The 8,474-nt window shown below is 41.8% G+C and overlaps 1 protein-coding gene across 1 annotated transcript in view; it reads right to left on the minus strand.

Moving 5' to 3' along the window:
- gramd4a (GRAM domain containing 4a) overlaps nt 1-8,474 on the minus strand; it is a 45,122-nt gene that overhangs the window by 16,826 nt on the left and 19,822 nt on the right. The window contains exons 5-6 of the mRNA XM_035680957.1: nt 4,319-4,517; nt 293-413 (exon numbers count right to left, since the gene is read on the minus strand). Coding sequence (XP_035536850.1) covers nt 293-413; nt 4,319-4,517 — 320 coding nt within the window. The remainder of the gene's footprint in view (nt 1-292; nt 414-4,318; nt 4,518-8,474) is intronic.

The following is an 8,474-nucleotide window of genomic DNA, read 5'->3' on the forward strand; positions in this document are numbered from 1 at the left end:
ACACACACAAACACACACCTCCTTATGGAGTTCCCCGCCTACCAAGCTGCTGAGGCCTCTATTTATAAACAGAAACCTTTGGTAGTACTGGGAGTGACAGACACAGACAGACACACACACACACCATCAGATCTGACCTATGATAAACTCTGCTGAGCTGAAATGTTACAAAGTGCAGTGTCACCATTTCCTGTCATTCCCTTATTATTACTTCCCATCTCGCACATTTAGTCCTCATCTCCTGTCCGCCCACGTCATGCACTTGACTCTGCTCTCTGTCTTTCTGTCTTACCTGGACTTGAGCACCTCATTCATCTTCTGCTCCAGGTCTATCCTCTTGCTTCGCTCTCTCTCCAGCTCCTGCCGCAGAGAGTCCACATTGGTCTCTTCCCGCAGCTTCCTCAGCTCCTCCTCTGGAAAACACAACACAAGCGCAGGAAATCAGCATCTCAAATGCTGATATGAAAACAACGCAACCCCAAGAGCTCCACACACACACATTCAGGGTCATGAAAAAGGCATCTGATAAGTATTCAAGACAGTAATTCAAGCTTTATGTGGAACATTTCATCCGGCAGATACCATCTAATTTGGGGGAAAACAAAATTCTCTAAAACATACAATCTAATCTAAAAATAATATAATTAAACTATGGAAGTGGAAACAAATGAAGTCATAAAAGTAAAGAGATTTTTGAAAAAACAGCCACTACTTTTGTTTCACTACTTTCTGGTTTCATCCCTCCTTCACCTCCCTCTTCCTCCGTCAATCAGCTTTTGGCATTAAGTGGTTTCAGGTATCGGCCTTTCTAAGCCTGGGGTGCAACATCAGCGGTGTTTCCTCTCAGTCTATTGTCCCTGACTAAAGAGACACATGAATATTGGAGGAGAGGAGGCAATAATAAGTGTGTACATGTGCAGAGGCAAAAATAAATGAATAATGCGTACATTTATGTACACAAAGAAAACAGGGAAAAGCACAGAATACATTTTTAAAAACACAGAAATAAATCCACATATACAGAAACAGAGGAACTTTTCAATGGCTAGCAAGGCTTTTCCTTAAAAAATGGAAACTTTGTGAATCTGCTGTGGCACAGCTTTAATTGTATACAACATCAAACTGAGGATTTATAGGAAATTGTGCAGTATAACAACACTATACGGTGTTGACAACAGAAGTACAAGCTGTGCCACTAGCACTAAGATCAATATCTCTCCATCAACACAAGAAACATTGCCTGAACCAGTGGGACCCGAAGGGAACGTGAAGAAAGTGATAAAAGCAGGGTCATGCACCCCATGCAAAGGCAAGTGTATATCACCTGCCCCTCCCTGATCATTTCATCACACAGGCAGTAGGGGATTCATATTACAAGAATTCAGCTGCCAGTTTTCTCTTTCTCATCACCTAATCTCATATCTCACTCGTCCTTTATCTCTTCCCATTAACGCTAATAAAACATTTATTGCAAGCATCTCCTGCATCTAACAAATCGGCGACAACACTCTGCAGTCTTACTGCGAGGACATACAGTGTATCTCCAGATCCCACATACAGTAATCTACTTGCTTAGAATAATCTTCTTCTGCATTTCTGCTTTAGTAAGAGCAGTAAGGCAGATTTTGATTTTTCAATGCAAAGTAGGATTCTTTCCTCTTTCTTCATCTATGTCATATGACTTCCCCTACACTTTCACCTCTCCGCTGACTCAGTTTGCCTGTGTCCCTTTCTGCTAACATAAAAATGTGTTTATGGAAACAAGACAGACTGTGTGTGTGTGCGTCTGTGTGTGCGTAAAAGTAAGCAAAAGGCCAGCCAAAGGTTGCTATGGGCTAAGCAGCTTAGCACTGGCTAGGTTCCCCTGTGCCCAGAGATACACAGCCAACTGTAAACCTATTAGACAAATGGCTAACAGAAGCAGCATTGCACCCTGGGTGGTGTAGGCAGAGCTAGATCAGTGGTTTACGCTGTACTGAACGTTACATTTAACAGCAATAGCAGGGGCCCATGGCAATCTCAATAGGAAGAAATAGCTTATAAATGATTTAATACTTTGTCCTGTCAGTCAAACAAACTGGTTGAAAATGAAAGCAAAGAGTGACAATACACTGTCAGCGATACTCAAGATTCATTTGGAGTCGCATTTCCAACCACCTGATGTATGCAATTCCAGCTGCTGGCTAAGACTGCGTGGAGGGGGTTGATGAAGGTGGTAAGACTCAACCAAAACAGTTGCAGGACAATAAACCAAAACAATGAGCAGAAACATGCTAAAAGCTGACACAAACTGCAGTCAGGCGATGATTCTCTGTAGGGTTTGCCACTACGAGTGACCCCTTTCACATCACAACACATCACATGATTTCTACTATTCTAAATATAACAATATTGATTAGCGCTGCTTTAAGTTACTTCAATTTGTGGTTGTCGGAAACACCGAAATGAAAAGATTGATCACCCAAAGAACGGAGCCCTATAGTCAGACAGTTATAACTTCATAACACCACGATGAATAACACACAACATATACTGTATTTACTATACACATATGATGCTGTCACTCATTTACCGTTGTCCATACCCTCCCTGATCCTGTTCACCTTTTACCCTCTTTATCATCACCACACTGTCGCTCCCTTCCTCCCCCCCCCGCAAATTTCCTGCCCCTTTACTATACATTACTCCTTCCCTTTACCTTGTGGAATTTCTGTGTGTATACAAAGCTCTACACCCTTTTCCTCTCCGTGGTTTCCTTCCTTCCACACTGACCACTTCCTTCTTAACACTAGAAACAGAGATGCCTCATTCCGTGAGTCCATAATACTGTGTTAGATGTGGTGGGGCTGCATGCATGAGATACAGCACAGCATGGTACAATATGCTATGTGTGTCAGACACAGACAGATAGAGTACAATCGTTTTCTGTTCCACAGAGGCCCTCTACATCAGATAGCATATTAATAATACTGTCAACACGCCTGTTCTGCTTCTAAAACTGGATTGCTGTCTTCTATATATAAATCTTCATCCTGGGTTACCATATCACAGGGTCTCTTTGGCCACTATGAAGGTAGTAACTAGACCATTTATCAGCGACGGGATTAGCTAAATGCCATGCCAGGAGATGTCACTTTTAATAGCGTTGACCTTCTCTTCCATGCAGGGTTGCCATGAAACTCTAATCTCTTTAAAAAAAAAAAAAAAAACAGGAAAAAAAACCTAAGAACACACATTATATTATCTGCTAATAAAGGTTGGAAAGCAGCAGGAAATACTAGTGATGTTGTGAGACAGTAATTACGATCAGGAGGATGCAACTGAGGCCAAGTGGAGCTAATGTTTAGTCTAGTTTGGGTAATACAATACATTCAGTATCAGGTAAGGTTAAAGTCACAAGATGAAGATGGTCAAGTTGTAGTTACCCTCTAATGAGGTTAAAGGTGAGCAAAATATTCTGAAATGTGTTAACATTGCCATGGGTTGAAGTCCTTTTTGTCTGAGTACATTTGGACAAAATGGATGAAAAAAAAACTTACTGTAAGTTCTAGTCAATTGGATGGTTTGAAAAACTTGCCGAGTAAACAAAAACACAATTGGGAAATGTTGTGGAGCCTTGGTGCAGCTCAGGTGGCATCAGCAAGACTCAAGTGTCATATGACAGACTTCCTTTATATCACATGGCTCAATCATTTTTAAAATCAACACTGTGACCCAGAATTGAGGAAGTCACATTAGTTCAAATTAAGACCTGTACTTTGCTAACTAACATTGTATGCTTTCATCCATATTTCGCTGAAATCAGCAGGCAGATCCAGACTCCACCTCAAGGCACCTTGCACCGGTTTCAACATTCAGCCGAGGGGACTGCTGTTTGTGATTCACCTCTGATGACGAGCTGCTGTTTTTAGTTGGCCAGAGAGGAGTTTGGGTTTACAAATGAGGTTGACTTGGGTTAACGTACCAAGGTTGACCATATTTGTGTTGACAAATATTTATCTCACTATGGTAGAGGTTATCTAGCAAATGGAGACTAACAACTGATTGACATCATGAGTTTTATCAGGTGACAGATACAACAAAGATGAGGCTATCAAATTCCTTGTTATTGATTTTGTCCATCTTGCCAGGGTTGAACAATAAAAAACAGAAGTTTACACTACCACCTCTGTATACTCTGTACAATACAGTACAGTGTGGTTGCTAATCAAGGCTGGCTAATGTACAGAGGCCTTAGTTATCTTATTCAAGTTTACAGCACAATTTAAATAGGTTCAACTTGCCCATACATTCCTGACTTTGAAGCTGACAAACTTACTGAGGTTGAGGTTACTTTTGTGGCTTTTGATCTTATCGATAGCTCCACTGTAAAGCAGCTCAAAGCTGTCAAAGGTGCAGTCCTCCAGCTTGCAAAAACCCATCCGTCTCTGCAGTCGGCCTGTCCCTGGCAAACTCGTGCAGGAGCGGGGCGGCAGAGTGGCCGCCTTGGTTCTATCTTGAAATTGAGCCACGGTTACAGGTTATCCCGGTCCAATCCAGCTTGTTTAGCACCCTTTGCTACCTAATGACATAAAAAAACTTCTCAAATCCCATCAAACTTCAGGCTCCATCTTTACATGTCTCATCCCGAGACAAAGCAGCGGTCAGGGACTGGTTCCTCTGTGCTAATCTGTCACTAGTAACACAATGAGACTGTTCTGCTAGTCCTCCACAAACTGAGAGTGATGGTCAGTGGTCAGAGCTGGTCTGAGAGTGTTAGGCACTTGGTAAAAAGAGAAGGAGGGCAGTGGAGGTAAAAAGAGGTGGGGCTTTGCTGGGTGGCCAGCAGACTAAGAGGGCCTGGAATCTGAGATTTCTGAGCACACTGGAGCTGTCAGAAACACACACATTATGCATGTTCATGTGTCAGTATGAGTTTACTGGAGTGGCTGTGTACATATTTGTGATCCATGTGTTATGTGTTGTTGTTTGTGCATGTTCACATTTGTGAACTTGTGTGTAAGGATACGTGCATGAGTACTGTACATACGCAACCGAAGCAAATCGCTTTTCATCTAAGCAGGCAAAGTTTTTAAGACCTCAAAGGAAAAGTACTGTGTGAGTTTTTCTATCCAGGTCAGAGACAATGGCTCCTTTCATTAAAGGAAGGTGGGGGCACAGGGGGTTCAGAAAGAGAGAGACAGAGAGAGAGGGAGAATCGGCTGCTTCACATTGGCCTCTCATTGTTCCCCATTCTCTACAGTGTTTGCCACAACACTGGTTGACTTGAGCATAAAGGAAACTTGGGCTTTGTGGCCTCCAGCTGATCTGCAGGTGTTAATACACAATTCATGACACTGACTGAGGAAAAAAGAGAAAGGGAAGACAGGGCAAAGAAAACAATATAACCCTGAACAAGTTGTGAGTTTGAGAAACACCAAAATGTAATTGGCAGTGGAATTTCTTCAGTATAATAAAGACATCAACATCATCTTTTCATCATCAGTCATCATCATCATCTTCAAAGAGTACTTTTCCATCATATAATTATTACACTGTACTTCAGGTTGTACTTTGAGTGAACAACGCAAGTACTGTATTTTGTCTTCCTTTTGTCTTTATTAATCTCTCTTTTTAAACTGTCCCTTCCTCTCTGTGGCCTCCTTCCACTCTGGCCCTGATATCTGTGTGTGACCTACATTTCACTCATTTGTTTCACTTTTCCCCCCCTCTACAACACGGAGTTGACTTCATGGCTAAATCTCTTTACAGTCCTCTTTGCAACATCCAAACAACACCACTCCTTTTTTGTGCCATACTGTCTTTGCTGACAGCTGGTTCACATGGCACAGAGCCAGACTCCTTCACAGGAGATGTTACAGGAGTAGTTAGTCTTCTCTCTCTGTGGAGGTCTATGTTACGGTGTGTGTCGAGAAAGAAATACATGCAATAAATAACCAAGATAAACAATGTTCCGTAATCCAATGTTGTGTCAGCAGGGAGGATAGCATCTGCTTGTTTGGAGAACAGTAATGTCATTAAAGACCTCATGGCATCATAGATATCTGGTCAAGACTGCAGTCTCCTGTCAGTAATGGGAACCAAGTGCTTTCAGGGAAGAGGCAAGGAAAACAGATTACATTTCCACAGTTCAACGCTGTGCAAATGTGCTAGAAAAACATATGGAATCGACTGGATATAAGAAGGGCCTTACATTCTCTGTTATAGATCATGTCAGTCAATAAGCTACTACTTTTATCCAATGAAACATACGTACAGTCTTGCTCAAGCGTAGCCGGTAGAACACATACAGCATGTCGTGGCCTTGCTGCCTGGTCAAAAGGCTGAGACTGTGAATTTAGACTCTCTACCCACATGGCCACCTGTTGCATTCTCACGCGCTCGGCTACAGCTCCTGGATGATGACTAAACACTACTGTATCTAAACACATGAGGGTACAGCTAATTTAAAATGTAAGAACTGGGAATTAGACAAGAGTACAGTAAGAGGAAGTAATGTGTGTAGAGGTTACATGAATTACATTTTGACATTCTCCTTCACAAACTTTAACATCCCAATTACAGAGACCTCTGCTTCTGAGCTGTCATTCTGCCTCAACAACCCAATTTCCTTTTGTATGGAGCTCACCTGTGACAGACAAGACTGTCTCCTTAGCAGGCACCGAGCAAGGTTTATTCATTATCATGCAGCATGTCCTGTAGCTGTCTCGGAAGAAGAATGAATCATCATCAGAGTGTTTGTAATCAGCAATGAGGCAGAGTCCTCGAGAACAATCAATCACTTGCATAATTATCTCCAAGAATACAAAACTAAGACTTTTCAATTACTTTCATTTTTCTGTTGTATACCAACTCTCCAGACACTAAAAAGGCACACAATATGCCTATCAATTACTTAAATCAATTCCTTATATATTTTACTTCTAAATGAATGCCTTAGTAAGTTTTCTTTCTTCTGTTTTGTCAGAAGACAAACTACAGCACTATACTGCACTGTCATCCTAATCTATCTTATGTAAGGACTCAAAAAGCACAGCTATTAGCAACTCCTGACAATGCTGCTGGGTAGCACGGTGGCTCAGTGGTTAGCGCTGTCCTTACGCCAACAACGTGCTGGGTTCGATTCTCTGCTGGGGCAGGGCCTTCCTGTGTGGAGTTTGCATGTTCTCCCCATGTTTGTGTGGGTTTCCTCCAATTTCTCCAGTCAGTGCCCTTGACCAAAGCACTGGCTTGGATTCAGAGATGGTCCCCGGACACTGTACAGTGGCTGCCCACTGCTCCACTCCACTATACGTTATACTGTGTTGTTGTGTTGATCCTATTTCAATTCTATTATTAAAAGATATTTCCAGGGCTGCAACAATTCATTTTAACAGCAGAAACATTTTTTGCACTCTAAAGTATTTTTAGGTCCAGTGTGTAACATTTAAGAGGATCTATTGGTGGAATTGGAATATAATATGCATAATTTTGTTTTCATTTGTGTATAATCACCTGAAAAATGGAATAGCTTTTCTTAATTGTTGGCATAACTACTGTTTTTGTTTGGTTTGTGTAACAACTGTTTCCAAGCTCAAGAATGAACATTTAAGCTCAAATTTAGAGCTATAGTTACGTCAACAAGACAATTCTACAGCAACAGCTTGATTTTTAGCTAGGTTGTTCATAATTCCAGTAGCAACAAGGCCCTGCACGCCCACACAGGTGTTTTCAATTATTCTGGTTAATTGTTCTTTTTTCACAGAAGACATTTTGACATGTCGCAGTAGGAAAGGCACTGATGTAAATACTAGAATAATGACGGCTGATTTCCATTATTTGGTTTCAGGGTCCAGGTACTGTGCATGCTTGCTCACAGCTTACTGGGACACTTGTATAGAACTGAGCCACTGTGTGCTTTTCCTGCTATGACAGAACAAAATCTGAAATGGGCTATGTAGGGAATAATGGGACATTACCTAACTCGATGTACTAATGAAAATGATGACCGTGGTTGTACATTGTCCCGCCTTAACAGGTGCAACAAAACTAAGATCAGAGTCACAGAGCTGTCGATCAAGGACAGCGCGCGCGCACACACACACACACACACACACACGAAGATCTAATCAGGCAACGTAAGTGAAGACACTATGTGGGTGGGCTACGGCTGTTTAGAACTGAAACTATATCTGGTTCTTTATATCCATTACCTCTTAATATGTGTCAGTGGGAGTTAAGATACTTCGTAATGTCGGTCTGATATACGCAACTGGCATGTACTTGTTATTCCAGGTGGTTTCACAGTACCGGGGGTACTGGATGGTATTGTGACGAACACATTTCACTACAGACCAAATGCAATTAATCTCTCATTCTACAAGCTTTTAGTTATGCTGCTGCTGCTGCTGCATTGGGCATGCTTGTGTGTAGCCTTTATGTGTGTGTGTTCCTCTGCCCAGTGTGAAGTAGGACAGCAGCTAGGACACTGTATT

This window comes from Morone saxatilis, unplaced genomic scaffold, assembly GCF_004916995.1.
Source record: "Morone saxatilis isolate NCDOM2014 unplaced genomic scaffold, NCSU_SB_2.0 Contig10, whole genome shotgun sequence".
Lineage (NCBI taxonomy): Eukaryota > Metazoa > Chordata > Actinopteri > Moronidae > Morone > Morone saxatilis.